The sequence below is a fragment of the Glossina fuscipes genome, unplaced genomic scaffold (genome assembly GCF_014805625.2).
Source record: "Glossina fuscipes isolate IAEA_lab_2018 unplaced genomic scaffold, Yale_Gfus_2 121, whole genome shotgun sequence".
In the NCBI taxonomy this organism is placed as follows: domain Eukaryota; kingdom Metazoa; phylum Arthropoda; class Insecta; order Diptera; family Glossinidae; genus Glossina; species Glossina fuscipes.
In genome coordinates, this window is record NW_023998464.1 from 1,815,610 (window position 1) to 1,839,986 (window position 24,377).

General features: G+C 34.4%; 2 protein-coding genes across 3 annotated transcripts; both read right to left on the reverse strand.

Annotated features, from left to right (window-relative positions):
- Positions 1 to 6: 6 nt before the first annotated feature.
- LOC119640520 (1-acyl-sn-glycerol-3-phosphate acyltransferase alpha) lies at positions 7 to 16,004 on the reverse strand. Its single transcript, XM_038038607.1, has 4 exons — positions 15,268 to 16,004; positions 1,096 to 1,298; positions 878 to 1,011; positions 7 to 795 (listed from the first exon to the last, which is right to left on the reverse strand). The coding sequence occupies exons 2-4, from the start codon at positions 1,269 to 1,271 to the stop codon at positions 290 to 292; spliced, it is 816 nt and encodes a 271-aa protein (XP_037894535.1). The 5' UTR covers positions 1,272 to 1,298; positions 15,268 to 16,004; the 3' UTR covers positions 7 to 289.
- A 6,162-nt stretch (positions 16,005 to 22,166) lies between these two features.
- On the reverse strand, positions 22,167 to 24,266 carry LOC119640432 (zinc finger protein 436). Of its 2 annotated transcripts, XM_038038478.1 has the most exons (3): positions 23,973 to 24,266; positions 22,890 to 23,918; positions 22,167 to 22,817 (listed from the first exon to the last, which is right to left on the reverse strand). In XM_038038478.1, the coding sequence occupies exons 1-3, from the start codon at positions 24,186 to 24,188 to the stop codon at positions 22,275 to 22,277; spliced, it is 1,788 nt and encodes a 595-aa protein (XP_037894406.1). In that variant the 5' UTR covers positions 24,189 to 24,266; the 3' UTR covers positions 22,167 to 22,274. The 2 variants fall into 2 exon arrangements, with proteins under 2 accessions (XP_037894406.1, XP_037894404.1); XM_038038476.1 differs by having other exon boundaries at positions 22,167 to 23,918.
- Positions 24,267 to 24,377: the final 111 nt, after the last annotated feature.

A 24,377-nucleotide genomic window follows, 5' to 3' on the forward strand; every position in this document is an offset into this window, starting at 1 on the left:
CGCAGATACATTGCTTTGAATTATTTAATTTTTACTCTTTATTTCTGCTCTTCATCTTCTTGAGAAATTTTATTTAGATTGACTTCTAACCAACCAGAGCACTGGTGAAAAAAAAAAAAAAAAACTTAAAATATTTGGTAATATTAATTATCGTTAACCAATTAACCATCACAAAAATTGACATTTGCATATTCAAACATGTATCATCAGTTGGTGTGTTGTTTGCCTGTAGGTAACAAGGATTTTTTGTGTTCGGTCATACCTGAGTAAAACTATTTATATACTAAAATTAAACACGTTTTTTGGAATTAATCGCCTTCGCTTCTTGGCTAAGTTTACAATATTCCGCTTGCATGACATTATGGGTTTCTTCAATTAGAGAATCTATTTCGTCTTTAGTATAACCAGCGGCTGATATTTCCGGTAATATTTGTATGAGGACATGACCTTGCCGGAATGTCTTATTTTCGGCATTCAAAAACCAATATTTTGATACTACTACAGGTTGTATTGGACATTGGCTCTGGACAGCTATGTGGAAGGAGCCCTTCTTGAAGGGCAATAAGGTCTCTAAGGAATTACGAGTACCCTCGGGGAAGAGCAATAATTTACAATTTCGCTCATTTATGGCTTTCGACTCTTTTTGCAAAGCGTTAATAGAGTCATGTTTGCGTGAACGATTTATAAACAGTGTACCCCACATCCATGACCCTATACCGAAAAAGGGTAAATATAAAATTTCCCTTTTAGCAACTACAGTAGCTCGACCCACCACTGGCCATAAATAAGCTAAAACTAAAAGAAAAGCAAAGAAAATATTTAATTGCAAAAAAAAAAATATATATATATATATATTTTACATTTAAAATATATTTACCACACAAGTCTAGACAACTTTGATGATTTATAAGTACCACTCCGCCAGAATCTTTGCGTATGTTTTCTAAACCTCTAACTTCCATAGTAACTCCCAAAGCTTTACATAGTTGTCGGCAGGACCAAGCCGGTATTCTATTATTTTCACAAATTTTATACCCATATTATTATTATTAAATTATAGCAATTATTGTTAATACAGGTTTTGAATATACATACAAAGCATTACGATAATCTTTGGGACGAAATATCATAAATGGCATACACACTAATACAATAGCCCCTGATCCAATTGCAAATATTGCCAATTTTAACTGATAAGGTGCTTTATTCGAAAAGCTCATTAGCAAAGCCACAAGGCAGGCAAATCCAATTACTTCGCAAAAACACGCCATTATCCATTAATTTTTCTTTTTAGTTTTCTGTAAAAGTAACAAAACATAAATTTAATAAATAAACGTCTTTCTTGTTTTCCCAAAAAAAATCTGCTTTGAAAGAGAATTTTTTAAATAAAACGAGTATGTACATAAATTTATTTTCTTTTTGCTACAAGGCTTCAAGCATAATTAGTTAAGTAATCTCTGCGCAATCTCATTGCAATCGTTCGTTACCAAGAAAGAAAATACCATTAACTTTTCCCCCCGATCGTGTATTATCATTACTGACGTGTGCCATAATTGCCGTTAAGCAACTTTGTACTTTGCTCGAATTTCAAAAACTATTTTATCAGTTAACTATTTTATTAACTGTAAATAGTTACCTACCGTTTTACTTTAGCCCACGTCAGTTGCTCAAAAAATGCTTATAATAATAACGGTTTTACTGCACTCTATGCAGAATTCGCAGTACAAATGAAATTCTATACAGAATTGAATCTATTCGATGCAGAACGGCATCGAAGACGCTAAGCTACATGAATGTTGCCAAGTTTTCACTTGACTGATGAATACAATCATTCTAATCGGGGGAAAAAACGGCATGTGTTTATATGATTTGCGAAAGCGTAATGTGAAATGAATTCTTTATCCGAATTCTACATAAAGTGCGATACAACGTCGCTTCAAGCTATAGTTAATTTATTGTTATTAAATTTTCCGCTATTTTGATGGAGATATGTTAGCCTAACTGAAAAGCTCAAGGGTCGAAAATGATAACGCGTAAGTATATAAAGAAAAAAGTACGAAAAAAATTAGCTTAGGTATCCTTTGTTATATCGAACAAGGCTATATTAATTCTAGATATTAAAATGGATCTATATAATACCTGGAAGAAACTTAACATAGATCCACCTTTTTTTATACTGAAAGTGATTCTGAATCGATCTAAGCTCATATCATTCTGATTTGTTCGAAGCCTGTCTGTCCCTATGTCCGTCGGTTGTTTATCCATGTATACTTTTATTCAACCTATAAATTGCAGTTTTTGAGAAATTTGATGAAATTTTATACATTGACATGTCTTGGCCCAGACACGAAGGCAATTGAAATCGCTTTGGGTCAGATAGCGTGTTATTTTATATAGCCGCTACGTGAATAACTGCATTAAAGGAAGTGCTGTAGGATATTTAACGATGGGTCGTGGCAGATGAAAACATTTTGTTTTTTGGAATCGTTTAACCAATCCGAATTATATCATAAATTTTCATTAGCAAAATTATGCTTTTTCTGGTTTACGAACCTGTTATATTATCCCTGTTCACTGCGCTTCGTAACTTATGCATGCATTAGATTAACAAGTTATATGAATCGTTAATGTGATCTATAACGGCTATATTCCTTTTTGTCCTAATACTAGCACATTTGGCTGTAGCGTGTACATTTGCAACTGTTAATAAATGAATGATTAAATGCCACTATTATTGTTTCAATGCATTTAAACTTGAAATTGCTGAAACAATTGATGATGTTTTAGATTTGATTGCGCAGCACCTGCATTCACTTGTTAATTTTAACCTATTCATTTCCTTTGTCATAAATCCTAATGCGGTGACAGGAACGTCCGCGTGTACTTTCCCTGTTTTGTACGTACATTGACTTCACTTTTTTAATTTCTTGTAGTAATTGAATGTCGTAAGTGATACCCGCATTCAGGGGGGTAATAACATATTGAAAAATTAAACTCTCGCTTTCTTTTTCAGCTGTTTTTAATAAACAAGCGATAGTTAACTTGCAGTTACGTGATACCTTCCCCACTCGAGTGAACTTACTATTACTCCGCCATAGAATTTTGTGACAAATATGTTACTTCAGCAAATCTCAAATTCGTTAATTTCGCCTTAGCGACAGCTTCTCCAAAACATCGCCATACTACTCACACAACATACACACAGTATACGTTTAGCCGAATTAAAAAACATTATTAAGGTTAAAGGCTTAAATTACGAAAATATAGAGGAGATTGATTAGCAATCAAAAACCCAGCAAAATTCAAAGTAAGCAACCCAAGTAATATAGCTTGAGTTTAAAGTAAACAGTTTTTTACAACATTTTTAAGCTTAAAGCACTAACAGGAGACGGCGAACTTAAGTCTCGGGCCTCTGTTTAAACTGTGACATTACAGCAAAAAGCAAACATAAAGGAAACGCTATGCAATATTTTAGGCTTAAGATATTAAAGGTTTGCCGTATTTATTATGCAGAGCTAAGTTTACTTGTATGGTCCAGGTAATCAGATGTTAGGTGGTTCGGAAACTCATTGATTTCGCTTTTTTTCGCAACGGTGGCTTCAATAGCATTGTTTTACAGCCAAGTTCACCTTAAAGGCGCATTGTTTTCACATTTTTCATAGTTGATATCGTAACGCTTGTGCGGGAAACATTTTGTTTGACTCTGCGCAAAAGTTTCCATTTGGTGCTTTACCCAATATGAAAAGTCGAAGGTGCCATTTTCGGCGTACTTGGCTTATATTAGTAGGGAAAAGATATTGTTCGAGCGACAACAACATTTTTCGATGCGAACAGAAGCGATGAGTGATTTGCTACTTTCGCTTCGACAACTTTGCGTCGCATTCTGGAAAGACAATAGAAGCCGATAAAGACAAAATAAAGGAATTAATTGCAATAAACTTCCGAATGACAGTTCGTGAGATCACTGACAGTTTAAGCCTATTGAATTCTGTTGTTCTCGATAAAATATTTACACATAATAAAGAAAGCGACTTCCTTCCAATAGAATGTGTGATGTGGGGACTTATTATACAACTGCGAGGTGAATAAAGGGCAATGGATAAACGGCTTTGTAGACATTGCTTTCGTTACGAGTTTTAAAAAGGAAATAACGAGACGGTTGCTTATAAAAACTTGCATGACACGCTGGCAAGTGAACTCGCGAATGTTCGAAGCTGCCAAAGATAATTGGTTTACCAACTTTGGTTACGGAAAGTTTCAGTCTTAAAGGACATCGTCGATCTGTGCGTTAGTCGCATTTTGCTATTCAGGTTGAAAAGTAATCTCCACTGCATCCAGGCTTTCGACTGCTAAGGAATACATGAAATTCAAATGTTTTGCTTAAGATGTGACAGAACTCGTCCGTCAACCCAATAGCTTTCCACAAAATGTAGTCTACGGCACTGAACCCGCGAAACTGCGACCTGCCTATACGATTGTCTATGCGCCAGCCTTTTAAAAGTAATCAATTAATTTACTTTGGGTTTCAAAAGCAGCCAATTGATTTCACAACTTTTTCGTCCAATTTTCGAAATCATACCGGTCTCATCAACGCTTAAGGGATGGAATTGTAAATCTACATTTTTTGTCTCCAAAAGAAGCCAAATCTTCCTTAGAAAATTCTACTCATAACCGTTTTGATCCAAGGTACATACGCTCATACTACCACACTTAACTCTCAATTCAAAATATGGAGCAATTCATTCAAAACGATCGTACGAAATACATATTTCTGCGCTTTTGAAAATTTTTCATTCAGGAAAATTCCAGAACATCTTGCTTCAAAAGTCGTGATAATAAAACAAAACAAGAAATTAGTTGAAGCGCGGAGAAGATAAAAATAATTTTAGCTACGTGTCGGACGTCGTGGCACGCGTAATACATATCAACTTCATTAAGGTTCAAACAAAGAACCTCGTGTTTACGTTGACCTTTTTTATACAACTCAGCAAGTCGTCTGTTCTTGACTCGTTGACTTACAGAAAAAGAAGAAGAAGTCCAATACCATGAACTTTGAGATTAAAAATTCTCATTTTTCACAAAGATATCTCTTCCACTCTTTCTTCTTAGGATCATATTTATGCTTGCAGCAAAGAATGAGGGAGATAAAGAGAGAGGGAGAGAAAGTTTCGCTTCTATCGAAACGAGATGCTCTCGATGTCGACTTTGATACGTAACTCGTATTGAACCATCCATGATATTTCGTGGTATAATGACCATCCGTTGACGTTCTTTAAATTAGTAAAAACGATATCGCAAATTGGTGGCTGTAAGCAAAGTAGCATACATAGTGCGGGAGAACCATACAAAAAACTAAACTCATAATCATAACACTTTATATAAAGATTATTAAATAAGGAAGTGCACAAATCTATGAACACATCTACACAAGCGCGGAAGTCTTCTAAGAACTGAAAGATTAAAACAAATTCAAAACTGTATGGAAGATTTCAGTTTGTCGCTGCAATCACATCAGATACCGATCTGAAATTTGGCACGAATGTGTTGCTTCGCTAATTTTCAGGCTAGCGCGCGTTCTTTTAATCTTATCAGTGAATTGAAGCTAAGCTTAGATTTATTTTGGGGCTTAGTGATTAATATTAAATATTAATGTGATTATTGCGATAATTATACTAACGGATTTGGTATCCATAAAGAGAGGACTGTTGGGAGAAGTAGAGCATTAACAATCTTAGCAACGATTATCGGTTGATCTTTTTTTTTTAAAGGCGGACTAAATGGTTAATCTAATCTAATCGCTTTAATAAAGTCAAATATCTCATTGATTTTAAGTCCTTCAAATACTTTCAAGATGTCCATAGAGTTGGGCGTTTCGAAACTACGTCTTTGGATATTGAGAAGGATTTAACTGGTATATGTCTAGTTTAAGTACATTGCAAATCGAAAAAAAACAAATTTATAAATGTATAGAGATCTATATGCTACATATGTACACCTATTGGTTCATTGCTGCTCCCTACACCACTTGTGATTTGTGCAGATGTACGCAACACCAAGAAGAAATTGAGATAAACCCATTGTCTATCATCAGAATCATTTTCTGAATCGATCTAAGCTTGCCTGTCCATCTTGTTTTCTTCTTTCTTGCCATCTACAGGTCGCAATGTTCGAAATAGTTTGATCATATTTTGGAAAGTTGTTATATGAGCAAGTGTATTAAGCGAAATAATGTACGGCATTTAAAGGTGGGCCGTGTCTCAGTAAAGTGTTTTTACTTGTTTTTCTGTAATTTTCTATTTATATCAATTGTATATTAAGTTTGTGCGGATATATGCAACATCTAGAAAGACTTGACATGGACTCAGCTTTCTCTTTATACCGACTCAGCTAGTGACTCCGATTCGATCTAAACTTTTCTGTGCGTCTTGCTCGTTTTTTTTGTATTCTTTTTGATGAAATTTAATATACCGACATATTTTGGTTCAACGCCGAACGCTATGGAAAATGGTTCGTTTCGGATCACCTTCGACCACTTTAAATGCAAGGCTTTATTTTGAAACGTCCTCAGGCGAATCAACGTATCAAGCGAATTAGCCGCTACAGTGTTTTTACTTGTTTATCTATTGATCGAATTGGCTTAACGGGTGCTTAAGATTCACCGTAACGTGAATCGAAGCGTGAAGATTTTATTTCTGAATTACTTTTGGGTTCCTTTCCTTGCAAAACTCATCATTAACATTTTTTACAGTACATTATATCAATTTATATTTATATTTTTTATTTTTGAAGATAAATAAAAAAAGAAAATCGTTAAATCGTTAAATAAAAGTTAAATCCATTTTTGCATTTAATATGTATACGTATTCTGCGAATTCTGTTATCGGTTTTAATTTACAAAATTTTTCGAAGAACGTGTATATCGGGCATATCAATGCATGAGAGCACATGCGTTATTCCTACAAAAGACCAGACAAATATTATTTTAATTACAATAATAGCAAAAAGACTGCGTGTGCGAAAGTGTATATTGTCAAGCTAAAGGTCGCTTGCAAGCAAGATATTGAATTCTAATCTTAGCAGATATGACGACTAATAAATAAAAAAACAAGGAAAAATATATTATTCGGCTTGAACGACATTTTTTCCCCGTCCGCTTTCTCCTTGTTATTAATTTTTTAACAAATCTTCATTGAATTTAAAACAATTATATTTCAAATCGGGCAGATATCATCCTTGTAGCGCAGCAGCTAAGAGCCGTATCTACCAAATCAGTCATTGCGTTGATCGTAGCTATAGCGAGCGCATAGTCGATGAAAGCGTAACCGAAGCCGATATCGATTTGTCACACGCCCCCTAAGCTTCGGTTACCACCTTCCTATTTTCTAATCTTTTCACATTTCTTTCCACCGTGTTACACGAATAGGTGACATCCTCCAGATTATAATAATCGAAAAAAGAGGAGAGATATAATGGTCGCAAAATTAAGAATTTTATTTCTTGTCGCGATCGGACTTAGGGAATCAATTTTGCTAATCATGGTAATCAAGAAGAATACATGTCAATATGTTGCAATAGTTATCTACGGGCTTTGAGAAACTTAACATACCTTCCTAAAAGAATAGAAAAATTGAATGATTCAACAAATTTATTGTCCGTTTGTTAACGTTTACATTGTGTGTCAATTAATTAAATTCTAATCTACTTAAATAATTTATGATATTTTTAGTTTTTCGCTAAAAAGCAAAAGCAAATTAGAAAATTGGAAAAAATGAGTCAAACAATGTTGTTTAAACTCACTTTCCTGCACCAAATATATTTGCTTCGAAAAATTAGAAGAATTAGTCGAAAGAGTAGATTATCCACAATCCATAGGTCTATATATATCCTTACATAAATTATATAGTAAAAGTAACATTATTTCAAAGTTGATATACATACATAAAAAGGGGCATGGAGCTCAATAAGAGTTGTGAGTAACCAGCAAATCACTCCATAGGTTGGTAGGATGATATAGATGATTACTGATGAATCTGATGAATATTGCAGTTGACTTACTAACGGTATACACTGACGAATTGCCAGTTTTGCCATTATTTTGCAAAAACAAAATTAACTTCGCTGAAACAACGCCAATCGTCAGAATGTCATGAAATTTTGTCACGTTTGACGTGAACGTTGATACTATCTCAAAACCATATGGATTCATTATGACGTTCATACATCATCTTACAAACTTATTAAGTTATGTGCTATGTTTGTAATTAACCACTCAATTGACGCATTGAGTAGAATTAGAAAAATCACTTCTCGTCGAGGAAATGCACTTTTCAAGCAATTAAAAAAAAAAAAAAAAAGGTTCTGATAGAGAGAGGTGATTGATCCAATTGGTAAACACCAACCCAGATGCACTTGAGGTAGACCCACCTTTAATTAAACCGATCGATTCAGAATAGCTGCCTGTCTGTCTTGTTTTCCACTTGTGATACACGCTACGACACTAAGTAAGTTTGTGCGGAAGATAAAAGAGATTTCTTATTATACCAATCAATTCAAGCATTTGTCAGGCTATCTGTCAGTTTGTCTGTCCGTCTGATGTTTGTCCAAGTTGTTGTATTCAACCTGCAGGTCGCAAGTTTTGATGAAATTTGATACAGCGACACGTTTTAACTCGAGAAAGCACGTTATTGGAAATGATTTAGATGGTATCTTTTCTTCGACCACTTCCCATGGTCGTTACTCTAATAACTCTATTAAGCGACGTGCTGTAAGGCATGTTAATGTGGAGCCCTGCCACTGGCCACTGTAGTCTTCTTACTTCTTCATAATGTAATTTCATTTGTTTATTATCAGCATTTATCATAAAGTACACATTTTTATCCTCTCCATGGAACCTTCAAAAAGAGAAGGATTTGATCTTCATTTTACTAATTTTCAATAAAAATTTCTTTTTCAGATGCATGTAAACCAATTTGTAATTAAATATTGTTACTGAATTTTTCACGTTAGTGAAAACATTGGTCGCCATCTCTGGATGTTACGCACGATTTGAAAAATGTAGTTTACTTTCGTTTGTGGAGCGTGAGCACAAGAAGCATACAAAGTCTAAACAATTGCAATAAAAAAAGAATGCAGACAAAGCTATCAATAAAAATTTATGAAATATTAAATAATTAAAATATCGTTAACGAAGTTTATTCATATGAAAGCATTTATACGCGTATGTAAATATGTAGGTATGAACTTTTTAGCACTTTAAAATTCTTCTATAGATTCTAAAAAAAGATTGTAAACACAAATTTCCGCTTACATCATACGATGTCGCTAATCGGGTGATACCTTTCGTGTATGCTTAACGATTTAAATGATGCGCTGTTCAAGTTCATAAAATTTGCATTGAATTTGTAAATGACACAAACAAACGTAAATATAATTTTAAGCAATTTAATTGTCAATGCACTTAAAAAAATTTTATGGTTAATATACAAAGTTCAAGGCGCAACTTTTTCAAAAGTTCGTGTATTAACTTCGATAAAATGACGCTATTAGAAATGTATATTTGTAATACGCCTTATACGTTGAGTTAAATGAAAGCAAACATTGCTTAAAAAACAGCTCCCGGCTCATGGCTCACCAGACCCTACCCGTCGTTCATATAAGGACTTTTCAGTACAGGTTGTCATGTAGGAAGCTGTCGAAACGGTATCCCAAACAAACCATTTTCAATAGCACTCGCCCCTGAGCCAGAACACGTTGGCGCGCCGAATTTCATTAAAACATCTCAAAAATTGCGACCTGTTGAAGGTTGGACACAAAAGACGGATGGACTGACATCAGACGGACAGACGCACAAACGGACAGACAGGCTTAGACCGATTCAATATCATTTTCAGAATGATATGTCGAATCGAGCGGGATAATGAAAGATGGATCCATCTTAAGCGCTTCTGAGTGTGCACAAACTTAAGGCGATTCAAAAGAAAAATAAATGACTTTTTCTTTTTCTCGAAAAATATTTATTTATTCATGAATATCTATTTCCCACTCAAACTGATAAATAGGTTAAGTAATAGAAAAGTTCAGATATAATGCACTTGCACGAGCACTTCTCCAATCCTTGAATCTCTTCTGATGGCCTCTTTTTATATGGCCTTGAGCTCTTACAACGATGCGGCCTTTGTTTCCTTAATCGTTGCAAAACTCCGACCTTTCATGGATCTTTCCAGTTTTGGTGAATACGTTGTGGTGGATGTTTTCCCCAAGAACGGATTAATTATCAAAAGTTATTCAGATTTTATCTTTTCACGCTCCCAACTAAACAATTGGTTCACATTAGATTCACCATTCGAAAACGCAACAAAACGAAATCAGAATCTTCAATACAATAGCAAATGTATATTTTTAATTTGGGTATAATTCTGGATCTTTCTAATTCGTGTGTATGTGAATCCTGTGTTGTTAGATTTTGTGAAAGTTGAGAAAGATATTTGATTGCCAGATTTGTTACCAGTTGATTATTATCAGAAAGATTTTTAAATATACTCACAGATACACCGACAATAGCGATGAAATCAAAACGAAGCTATGAAGCATAAAATTTCGTAATTGTTAGTAGAAGGAAAACTTAAGACATTGACCGACATTTTAACAACTTCATATGAAAGTGGCGAAAATGATTCGCGACATTCGCGCTTAAAAAAACAAAATAGATGGGCATACCAATCGCGTACTGCGTTCGCGATTACAACATCAAAGCTTTCGCCAGAACAACAAATTGCAATTTTTTCTTTTTTTCTTATCAATCGCCCAAATCACAATTAATATATAAAATTTGAAATAAATTATATCAATCTACCAGGCTGTTTGCGTAATAATTTTTGCGTTATTGTGTTCTTCAAGGTATCTTCGTACGCGTTTAGCTTATATCTCTTGGATACATTAGACATATCTCTCCCTTTGCTTGCTTAATTCATAAGGAAAATATCGACTTTTTTTATATATCAATGAACAAAAGCTTTTTTTCCCCTACATGATATAAGTCGGTACATATGGACACTGTGGCAATCCTGACAGCCTTAAAGAAATTAAAATTTAACAAGTAAGAACATTATAGTCGACCACAGCCGACCATTAAATATGCAACACCACTTCGCTTAATACGATTACTCGTAAGTCGTTATGTTTTTCATTATATAATGACTTTTTCAAATAAGTCGTTATAAGGCATATGGTCCCATCCAAACCATTTCCAATTGCATTCGTTCTTGGGCCAAGAGAGATCGGTGTATCCAATTTCATCGAATCATATAAAAAATTGCGTGCTGTGCGTTGAACACAAGAAAACAAGAGAAAGATGGGCGGACTGATGGACAAATAAGCTTAAACGTCAAAATCACTTTGTGAATCTCTCAGTATAATACAAAATGGGTGTACCTCAAGTCCTTTTAGATGTTGCTAACCTCTCAACAAACTTGGTGTACGTTGTACCCCAGATAGAGGAGCAGGATATAAAAATGCAGCTGGATCCTTAATAGAACTAACTTTCACCTACAATTAGTACACTGGATTTTCGCTCATTACATCGACTATTGAAGGACGAGGGAAGATTCAATTTTCGGCAGAAGTTGTCATCAGGGATCCAATAGCATGCTTATACGTTCAGCGCAAACCATTCGTCTGATTTAATCTAGATCATTTAGATCACTTGTTTGTCAATGTCTATTATTAATACGCTCCCAGTTACAAACGTTGAAAAAAAGACGTAAAGTAAACGTTCTTCGTTGATTGCGTCATAGTTCGAATCTTGGGCACAAATTGGGCACGCTTAAAATTGTCAAAAAACTGTAAGGTACATTCACTATCAACTTTTGATCTAAAATGTAATGTTAGTAGTTATGTGTCAGAGTCATCGAAAAATTCCGTGCAAAAATACCATATCCGACTATGAACAACATGCCCAAAATTAAACAAGTAAGAACGTTATATCCAGGCTAGGCCGATAACTAGAAATCGTTACCTTATTTTCCTAGTACAATTATTCGATCGTTTTGCCAACAGGCAAACCTTTCATGAAAGCCCGCATATTGGAGGGTGCCCAAAACGTCGTGTGAAGTGATCCAAATTCAGCAAATCTTATTTACCTCCCAAAAATTTTATTTATTTTAGTTTCCGTCATAAAAAACTAGAAATTATATTTTCTCTCCAGGTAAGAGCTTGCTTTTCATGATAGCCCTTATATATGTTGGGGTCTAAAAATAGATGTATGTGATCCTCTTAATGTGCTTATTTTCCTGCTGTAGACCAATTTTCATCATCACAAAATATTAAGAATTAAACAGTTTTCTGAAGGGCTTATTGTTCACAAGAAATCTTAAATAGAGTGGGATCCAAGAAATAAACTCCTGTGATCCAAATTTGGTCCATATAATTTTTTTGTCAAATTACTATCATGAACAAATTTTCTTCGTAAAATATTAACAATTAGCAATTTTTGGAATATAATGGCTTATATTCCTTACGTGCCAAAATTTCCCAGGACTTAGCAGGTCCAAATTCGGTAAGCTTGACTTCTTTGTCAATGAACCAAGTACTATGATATATTGAAAATTAGACCTTCCCGCCATATAAAGATTCAGTCGATCGAATGCTGACGTAGCGTATTTAAAGGTGCATCGTGGCCCACTATAATGTTTTTATTTGTCATCGTATAAGAAAGAGGCAGATGTTAAACTGCAACTGTATTTGAAAGCGGCATGTCAAAAGTTTTTAAGCCATATTTAGCACTTCCATGCATATAGCAGCATTAGTCTTTGCGTTCTATCTTCTTTCCTTCCCTGCACAAATTTTTTAAACTTTTATAAATATATTATACAATTATATAATAACAAAATTTTGCAGAGTTTAATCTTGCTTGCCCTATTATTTAAGAATATATAAATGTGTGCGTGTCCAGAGCAATGGTACGGTAAAGCGAGAGATTCAGTTTGATTTATTTATTTGAAACATTCGAACATGAAATTTCTTATTAGAATAGTAAAATTAGTTTAATTAAAACAATCACGTAAGCGCAATGACGACAACAACAACTATAGCAACAAAGAGAGAATTATAGGAAAACGAAAACAACGTTTTTAAATAGTATATATTCACTGGCTGTGGAAGACGATAATGACAGTGAACACTAAATGACATAATTGCCCGCTTAGTGTAAAATTACCCAAAATCGTTTCAAAGATGATAAAAATTAAGCAGAATTCAATCAGACCTGATACTCGACTTAGTAAATTATCCGTTGTTCAGTTATTGCCCCGCAGAAGAAGAAGGAGGTCTGACAAAGGCATAAGAGGTGTTTTTACACACTTTACCGAAGGGTGAGGACATATTCCTTTTTGGCAAAGCGTTTGCAGGATTCAGAAGGAAGCTGGAGCCATCCAATGAAGTATATATATTCTCGATCAGCATAAAATTGTAAACCGATTTAAACATGCTCGCCTGACTGTCTATCGGTAATGTCCGTGGTAAACATTCCCGTGGTCGTAGCAATGAAGCTATTCGCTTCAAATTTGCCAAAAACATTGGAAGTTCTTGCGTGCAGGTTGGTATTGAGGGCGGGACTAATTAGTTAAATCGCACGTCCACAGTGAAGCGTAAGCCAAACGCAAGTTTGCAGATTTTGCCCATAAGAAAGCTGAAAGTTTGTATAATTAGTTTATGGCGGACCCCAATGTTCATTTAAAAGAAAGGAAACAAATCGGTCACGCGCAGACAGAGTTATAAGTTATCCCATTTTAATTTTTTCCACTTTGTTTACTTTTCCTGCTTGTTACTCATAAGGTAAGCAAGGCAGGATGTTGAAAATTATTCCAAATATTCCTCACATGAAGACATATTATTTGTCTAAATATGTATTTATTCCAAAATAAATAAAAGTGAACGATTCCTTTTTTCTTAGCAATATAATCAATTGAGTACGAAATAAAAGGATTTGGAAAGTGGAATGCGTCACAATTCCGCCCGTATGGCTAACAAATAATAGCACTTGAAGAGTAGGTATAGATAGGGTAACGATGATGACTATAAAACATTCGGTGATACACTGACCTGCTTTGACCCAAAGACAAACGTTATTGAAGGTGGTTCGGATCGATCCACTTTTTCGACTACTCACCATATAGCTCCCATTTGGGCATTCTAAATTGGTGTGAAACCTTTGGACCGGCCTTGCCCGACTATAATGTTCTTACTCGTGTTTTTTTATATATTATATAAAAGCGTTGATTTAAAGTATACATTTATATTCACATATACGTCTTTGGAAATTGCTATTTCAATGCGAGCCATTGACAACTATTTATTTGTTCTCTACCACTTTTCAAATCAATTCTCATTGATAGTTCTAAGATAAGCAACTTGGTTTGTGGCTACTTTCCAATTCAATCCTCATCGATAGACCCGAGATAAGAGCGTCGGTTTGCGTGTACTTTTCATTTCAACCCTCATCGATAGACCTAAGACAAGAGGCTTGCTTATGGCTACTTTTCAAGTCAATGCTTATCGGTAGACTTAAGATAAGAGCCTTGGTTTGCGGTTTCTTTTCAATTTAATCCTCCTCGATAAACTCAAACTCAAAGTCAGAGATTCGACTTTCTATTTCAACTATTGCTTTTCGCTATTGGATTATATGCAAATGTAATAACCATTTTATAAAAAAAAAAGTTTCTTGACGTTAATAACAGAAAATAAAAGCGCAAAACCTGGCTGCGTTTGAAGTCAAACTAAAATATGTGTGGCAAGATGTTGCATAAAATATTCTACCGATAAACAATCATCAAGGATGTGTGCGGAAATATTCAACTCAAAGTATAGAAATGATATGCCGCAATGCAATCATCCCTTCGTTTTCCCTTTCAGTCAAACATCTCTCATCTACTCTACGGCTCTTATTGCTCAACTCTCTTAGGACGAGAGCATTGTGAGTGTAGGAAAATTCAACCAAATCTGAAAAGACGAGAGGATTGTGTAAAATATTTAGAAATGAAGAAAGCGCTTACACCAAATAAAACCAACGGAATAACATAGCCCCACTTCGCGAATACTACACTAAAAAAGTGAAGATGTTAACAACTAAGCTAACAACAATTGTCCAAAATAAACTTAAAAAAAAAAAAAAAAAAAACCAATGTAAAGCCAAGCACATAAATGGAAAAAACTAAGGAAAAAGTTGTGTGAATAATTCCACTTTGTTCAGTAAAATAAGTTTACAAACATTACCTTTAAAGCAGGAGGAAGGCGTTTTATTATGTTATTCCTATTACTAATATTTTATTATAAATATCACGTTCTTCGATTTTATTTAGTAAAAAAGTAATAAACCGAAATTATAGAAATATTTTTTTTTTTTTTTTTTTATTATTTATTTTTATTTGCAGCTTCAACTTCTAGTGATCGGAATTATTTTGCGATTTTAGAAAATCATCTGCCATCCATTATCTACGTATAATGAAATATGTGCAGCAGATTGATTTTTCGTAAATCTCTCCTTTAAATTTTATTAAATACTGCAGGGAGATTTCACAACATCTTATTTGGGTGATTTTTTTTGTTGTTGTTCTTTTTCGTTTTTCAATTGAAATCAAAAAAAAAATGTGAATTGTTTTTCAAACATTTTTGATAAATTTTATTTTTTGTTACTTAATTTTTTCGTTTTCTTTTGTTTTTTTGTCTAATTTCCGAAAAGCAAGATAATTTTTGAGCTTTTCAGAACCGTGTACATGTGTGCCCTTAAAGTATCGCTGTCTAGTATCGTTGCGATGACATTTTTTTTTTTTTTTTTGTTTATAATTTCTCAGTGAAATTGAAAGGGCCAGAGGACGACGAAAAAAAAAAAAACAAAAATGTAAATAAATAAATATGTAAATAAAGGAAAAGATTGCTCGCACTGTTTCACTAATATCCGCGATTTTCCTAACCGGAGCAAGTGCTTGGACTAATGTCAGTTAGAAAACTGAATTAAATTCAATTAAACTCACAGTCGAAGAGCAAATCGAGTGCGAGCATAAATAAAAATTCACAAATACACGCATAGCATTATATTACATCAACAGCGTGCGCCAGAGAGCATGTAACTTTGTATTCCCTTCTTCCCTCACAGTGTTGTATATATACATATATATGCATGCTTGCACTTACTTCATTTGCGAAATTTGTGAAAACATAGAAAAATTATAAATTTAAATTATAAATAGTAGTCCAGCACGAATCTTGCAAACAAAAATTTCCTCGTAAGGATTACAGATACATAGTATAAAGATTTCCCTTGCTTTGCACAAAGACGTATTGCTATTATTTTTAATGACAACGGTTCTTTTTCATTTCTTTCTTGCTGCTTCCGCGCAGTCATAAAGAGGATAAAAGAGGCGAATGCATATCTATGTAACGATTAGAAAAGGGATATTTATTTTCCTACGTAAATATGTTTATAAAAATTCCGTATATCCTTTTTAGGATTTTAAGAGAAAATCTATGCTAGCTCAATGACAATGAATGTTATGTATCAGTGAGTTCAGCATACGTTTAAAGAAATATGTTAAAAGGAATATCATAGACTCCGTAATCGTTGGTTCATATTATGAAAAGTCATTCAAATCAAGTAAGTATAAAGGAATGGTATTTGCGGAATATACCTAAAAAAGTATTCTATTTAAAATTTTGTGTCCACCGCTAATAATCAGAGACCCTATAAAATCATAAGTTGATCTTGAAAATAATTTTGTTACATCTTTCCGTCATATACTTTTTGATTTGCTTTAGAAGTAGTCTTAGATAAATTCATATACGATATGTTTTCGTCAGTGTAACACTAAGATATTCATTTCAATTTTATTATCCGTTTGCCATTTTCAGTTAAATATTAAGAAGTCACGTCGGTTTTTCTTTACTTGTTAGCCACAATCACAAACACTAGAGCATATCTTCTGTTTTTGTGAGATCGCCATAAGGGAGATCAGAAACTGAAATTTGGCACAAATTTTCCTTAATTGATTACAAATGCATAATTAAAAAATGGTCGCAGTCTCTCTATATCACGGCAATAAAAAATATTATACACGGGCTAGACCGATTTTAAATACCCTACACCACATTGTCTAGTACTGTTTTTATATGGAGTTAATATTATACTGCATACTAAAAATTAGACCTCTTTGCAAATAAAAGCTTACTTTCCGTACGCGTGGTTGCGCCCAAGAGATCCAAAAATTGTGGTGCGTATTCAAAGTTAAGCACATAATAATAATTTTCGTCATAACATAATAAAACTTCGAATTTTCTGCTTTAAGAAACAAAGTTTTTGTAAAAATCCTTGTGTACGATAGGGTCCAAAATATTGGCGTAGGTGATTTAAATTTGGTACAGTGAACTTTTTATTTTAAATTACTATTATTTTGTAGGTTTTATTTAGCATATTAAAATTTAGATCCTTCTGTCCTACGAAGACTCAATTCTTGTAGGGTAGTATCAAAAACACAGACCGAGGTGGTCAAAATTTGATACAGTTAATTTTTTTATCTTAAATTCTTATATATTGTTATATAATTGGTGTTTATCATGAAGCATTGAAAATTAAATCTTTATGTCGTACGAACTTTAGTTTCCATTATATGAAAGGGGATTCAAAAATTGACCCAGCCATTTTTTTAGAGAATTTTCGCATTTTTCCCATATGAAGACTTTTCAAAATAGACCGTTGTATGGACATCGGTCGAAAAAGTCGACGGATCCAAACCATTTTCAATAGAGTTCATCCTTCGGTCAAAACACATCAATGTATCCAATTTCGTCACAATATCTCGAAATTTGCGATCTCCAGCTTGAAAATAAATTTCCATAAGCAGACATTAGAAGGACAGAAAAGTGGGGGTCTGTCCTATGCGCTCTTGAGTGTTACATACGTCCAACCAAATTTAGTATAGTCTGTACCAACAAGTGGTGTAGAATATAAAAATGGAACCTCGAAAAAGAGCGACAATTTTTCCATATTTTCATCTATAACTTTTCATCCTGTAAAGTACTTCTAACCCACACTAGGGACCACTTCGCATCTTCTAAAATTAGTGATACCATTTTAATTCAAATTTATTTCCGATTTGCTTTAACGCATGTTCGCTTGTTCTTCATGTAATTGTATAAAAAGGATAAATATATTGAAATAAAAATTTTGTCGTTAATTGTGGACGCATCATTAAGCCGATCAAGACTATTTTTGGACTAAGGCAGGATTTGGCGAATATTTAAATAGAAGGTCTTCCGAAATATCTTCATAGATTCGAAAGTTATAGTCAAAAATATGAGCAAATTCTCGGTTTTTTTTTGCGAGGTTAAGTTTCTCCCTTTTGGTGGGCGTAAATGCGGGCAGATCGAAACCACTTTTCTAAAATCAGAAATATTTGTGTCAATTTTCACCTTCCTGCCTTCATTTTTACGACTGTGGCAAGTCGACCAAAATAGGGTCTTTTGGCAGAACTGGGATTTAACTCGTCGGTATCTCGGAAAACTAGGCGAAGTAGAAAAAATTGTTTAAAGATATTGAGGGTTTTTTCGTATAAGCAAAAGTCACAAAAACCTTTGGTACTTTATCTGTGGTATAATTATTTTTTGAAGATCAAAAATTAAAAAAAATCAGAATTACTTTCTCGACTGTTCTAATATTGAACATAGTTTGTTATCTATTTTGGAATTAGAATTACATTCTATTAACTTACTACTACGACTCAGCCTTAGTTAGTAGTTGTTATTTGGTGTTGTAGTGTTCTTTATTATAATCTATTCTCTGTTTTATCGGTTAGTGATTTGCGATTCCTTAGCTACTTAATATTACGTACTCTTTGCTTGATAATCTATTCAAAGTAAATTCAATTTTTGTGTGTACACTTATGAAGAGCAAGGGAATGGGAAGGGTGTACTTATGGAGAGTAAGGGAAATGCCACAGAATTGCAATTTGTTTTAGTAAGTTATGTATATAGCATATAGCGTATGTGTAGTAATATATGATATATTCATAAACACATTTTAGAAGACTGTCCTTTTAAATATAATGGAGAATACCTAATAGAAGGATTGGTTTCTATTTTAAATAACGACTGAACCATTTCTTAGGCAATTCGAGCAAAGCTCGATAGGACATTCATTTGCGATTCCAAATAAGATAAAGCTCGCAACAATCTATTATATAGACGCGTAAAAGCATTACCGCCTGACAAGGCCGACCCATAAATACCGTACGACCGCTTCATCTAATACAATTTATCAGTTTCTGTGACAAAATATTAAAAATTATATCTTGTTGTAGAGAAATACTTTTGATAAAAGACTCTTTCTGGGGGACAGACCAAAACGTGAACCGACGTGATCCATTTTCAGGAAAATTAATTTTCTTGCCAAAGATTCTGTTGTTCTTCACCCATTTTTTCATTAAGAATCAAAAGTTTGTCTTTATTGTCTTACAAAGGCTTAGTTTTCATGGGAACGGTTTTTTTGGGGTGGATCTAAAAAATAGACTTATATGAGTCGAATTTCTTACAATAAACTTCTATATCAAGTCTTTACTACGGATCAGTGATCATTAAATAGTATGAAAAGGTATGTCTTTTTGGTAGGTAGCAGTTTATTTTTCTTAGCAGTGGTTACGCCGGAAAAGGTTCAAAAAAATCCAATCCAATATTTTGTTGCGAAATAATTATACTTTTTGGAGAACTAATACTAATACTATTTTGCCAAAAAATTTTTCAAAATAAACCATTACATAACGATTGGACCTAAGAAGAATCCGATCTAATCTACTTTCAACAAGGTTCGTCCTTGGGCCGAAATAGGTCATTGCAACCAACTTTGACAAATTACACTACAACTAGTGTAAAGTGCCATTGCATCGTTGATATTTCATATGCCGTTTCAGAGTCTAAGCTAATTATTTCAAGTTGAAAGAAAAAGAAGGCTAAAGAGCTTTAAAACTGTTTCAGTGTACGACTGCGGGGATCATATAATTATAATAGTTTAAAAAATGTATATATTTCAAAGGTTAGATGAATATAAATACAGTGACTTTTAATTAGTAAAGCATTACTTATGCATTCACACGCTAATTTATATAACTTGGTGTACTATAATATATTGTAAGCGTTTATTTAACTTTCTTTCGTGCCACAATGAAATCTGCCAACCGATATTTCTGGCGTTTGCATATTGCACGACATTTTGCTTCCGATGGTCATATGGTGCAGTCAATATTTCTCTGTACAAATTAAATGAAGATTTACCTTTTTGCTGAGAATATCCTTATGATGTGGCCACCAAATGAGAAGTGGATGGAGTGGAGAACGCGTTTAGCTAAAGAGCTGAGTTGAATTGGAATAAAAAGAATAAATTATATCAACAATTTTTTAAAATAAGCCTTTACTTGAGATAAGCGATAACCACCACCATATGCCCTTTTAAAAGAAAGCTTTATATGGAAAATGTTCGAAAAGTACTCCAATCTGAATCATTTTCATAATAGTTCGTCTTTGATCTAAAACATGCCACTGTGCCAAATTTCATCAAAATAGCTCTCTCGGCCTGCAGCTTATACACTGAAATCAACACAGACAGACGGAAAAACCTGCCTTCCAATATATGATAGAATACGCGGAGGTACCATTTGGGGCTTTTGATACGACAGCGACCTGAGTAATTAACCATCAGATCGACTCCTTCCATATACACATTACACTCTTGCACTATTTTTGGACAGCAGATATCGATCTTTGGCTTTAGTCACTTATCACATCGACAGATATGGTCTATGTGTTGCGAGCCAATGTAAGTAGTCATCAAAGTACCGACCAACTAGCGACCTTGTTGTGCAGTGGTGAGAAGATCCTTCCCCATAAGCTCCCTTATGGACCGTCCTCTCCATTAGATCCTTCTTGTTCGCGAACCGATAATTAGGCAATCTATTCTGTACAGTGCCAGCACAATGGATCCCTTGTTCCGATAAATATAATGTGAGGGGCAATGATGTCTACAAATTATCACTATATGATTTCTCCTTCTTGGTGTCGCTCTGGCTGTATTAGTCAATTTCTTTTGTCATCTTGTCCCGAGTGCATTTCGAAACGGTATGCGTATCCCATGAGATCAAACAAAACAAATAACTTGTGGTCCCACTTGTAGGGCTTATTTGCAAATATTGTTTCAGGAAATGGCCGATTTCTTCGAACATATTTGTTAGCCTGTTGAGAGGCACTGGTGTATGGGAACAGATAAAAATGTTTCACTTAGGTGGTCTATTACAGGTCTGATCTCGGTAAGCGATCCTGATTTAAATGATCTCTCGGGAGAAGTTCTTCTTAATACGTATGAAACTTTTAATTAGTTAATGTAAGAATTATTTCTCTACATTGCATATATAGTTAGTGAAACAATACAATTACTTAAGAAGTAGGAAAGCTATGCCCGGTGGGGGCAGAATCTCGCATACTCCACATTATATTTTTCGCATTCTGCTCTCCAAGTTCTTTTATCTTATCTTGTATCCATATCGCTAGCATTATTAAGAAAAAAGTAATCGCGTTGTCCACCCTATTATTTTGTTTTTAACCAACTTTTAGGCAGATAATATATCTTCTTTTAAGGAGTTCTAAACATTCTGTCTTGTTTGTCTTGCGATAAATAAGCATGAAACCTAAAAAAAATAAAAAACAAAATTTAATCACTTGTAACTTTCTGTGGTCATTTTCGCGCATAGAATAGAGCGCTTCGTAAAATGAATGTGGAATATTTCAGTCTTCTAACGTTTATAATTTCCGAGTGACGAGCAAAAACCCACAAATTTTTGTTTTTGTTAAAAAACAAAATAAATATACACCCATCTCACAGTGGTGTGTAAAAAAAGCCAAAAAAAAAAAAATTGAAAATAGTACTAAGCTTCACAACAACACAAATTGACGAAGATGTAGGAAATAAACTGCTAAAGATTCTACTTACGTTTGGAAATCGATAATAGTTTTGGTAAAAAATTAAAATAAAAAAAAAATGTGTAGAGGTTGCTACATAAGGAGTGGCTTGCACCATATGATGCAGATGTACATCACTATGCGTTTAAGCGTAACTCTATAAAAACGACAAGAGCAAGTAAATGCATATTTAAAATTTGTAGTATATTGACATTAGAGGTAACATACGTAGATAATAAAAGTAAATGAAGATAAATACCACAATTGATAAGTAAAGTGACCATTCCTTAAATGCCGTTTCGATCTTCTGGACGAGTCTCACTATAAAAACCTAAATTTACCATCGGCACAATATTACTGTAAAATGAGAAATCAGCGTCTGACGTCCGTTGGGAAGGCAAAGGTGGTGGTTGTGGTAAACCTAAAGGCGGTTGAGGTATTTGAAGTTGTGCTTGCATTTCAGGATTCTGTTGCACACAGGCTGCGTTTAGAACTGCCTGGTGGGCAGATAAGGCTGCACTTTGCTGTAATTCATGCATTTTCAAATGAATTTCGAGTTCTTCTTGTTTAAGGAATGTCATCCGACATTTTTCGCAGGGATATTGAATAGTATGTTGCTCAATTTCGTGACGTGCAAGCTTCTCGCGACGGCTAAAGCCCACTCCGCATTGCTTACAAGTAAACAAAGTATCTAAATGAAGAGCTTGATGACGATGAAGATCTCGTTCGCGTGTGAACGTCTTCGAACATATATCACAAATATGCGAACGATAATGCGATGTTTTTGGAGTTGTTGCAGGTGGCTTAGGCGATACACCCATGGCTCGTTGCTGCGCTTGAGAAAACAAAACATTAGATTGTTGAACCGGTAAGTCGGTTGCACGAACTTGGGTTATATTTACAGGCTTCTCACTATGGTCAATCGTTTCGTTGCCCTGCGCTACAATAGGGTTTTGCGAAATTACACCTTTTCCCGAACTCTTAGTCTGATTGGACACCAATTCTTGTGATTTATCTCTACGTGCATTTTTATTATCCGCTACATGAGAACGAACATGCTTTAACAGTTCTATTCCATTAGGGAAAGTAAGCGAACAATATTGGCAACCATATGACTTCACGCTACTATGCACGCGCATATGCTTAGTAAGATTAGTATTACGCGAGAAACTTTTCATGCAAACTGGACACGAAAACGGTCTCACCCCCGTATGTACTATGGTATGCTTTTTAAGATCCGATCTTCTGCAAAAACCTTTATTGCAGTTGGCGCAAACATATGGCCGCTCTGTATCGTGATTTTCACGTATATGAGCAATCAGGCTCTGACGGCTATTAAAACGTTTGGAGCAAAAGCTACATGTGTATGGCGTGTTCGGGTCATGGTTTAGTTCGTGTTGACTGCATTCGAGTTGGGTTTTAAATGCCATGTCACAATATTGACACAAGTACGTATTTTTAATGTTGAATTCGAGACCCGTCATCTCCCTGGTGGAGGCGCTTATGTTATCTGATCCAGTGCTGGTTTCTTCCTGTGAGGTAATATTGGCGGGAACATTGCGTATCATTGACACGTTATCTTTCGGCGCCTGTGTTGGGGGTACTGCCAAATTTGTTGCATCGTTTTGTTTGTTTGTTGCGACGTTCACATTCTCTGTTTCTGAATCGGATTCCATGGAAAAATCATCTTCCGAACTTTCATAATCTTGCTCTGGATTCACTTCAGTAATTTCACAATCATCTTCCGGTTCAAAAATACCTGGATTACCATTCAAACCCGGCCTTTTAGAAACATCGGGGCTTAATTGATTTGCTCGATTTTGCAGTTGAGCCTCGCATCTTTGCACAATTTGTCGGAATCTGCTAAAAGCATTAACCATTTCTAAACAGCGTTGACATACAACATGTGGTAAATAAGAAGATTTGTCGTACTGTAAAAGGAAAAAAAAATTAAATCTAGATGCTTATTTTTAATTTTCGCTTACTTTGATTTGAAATAATTCATAGAGTATTAGTTTCAAGGCTTGCTTTTTATTGCCCTTTTCATCCGTAGGCTCTTCAAATATATCCACGACTCCTCCTTCGTTGTTATCTTGATGCAAGCAAAGACGACATAGTTTTTCCATTGCGTTTATTTCATTAGTATGGTCCATTGGTATCGACAATCCATCCTCATGCAATTCTATGTCATTTGTGTCCATTATCGTCAAGCTGTGATTTCAAAGAAAATTGTTTAGCCTTCAATTTTTTTATACAAAAGTTGCAAAAATGTTTGTTTTTATGAGTGAATAAGACGGGGATGCAACAAATAGTATTAAATTAGTGTTTCAACACATAATAATAATATTTTGCAACCCCCTGAGGTTTATAAATATATTGAAATTCAATAT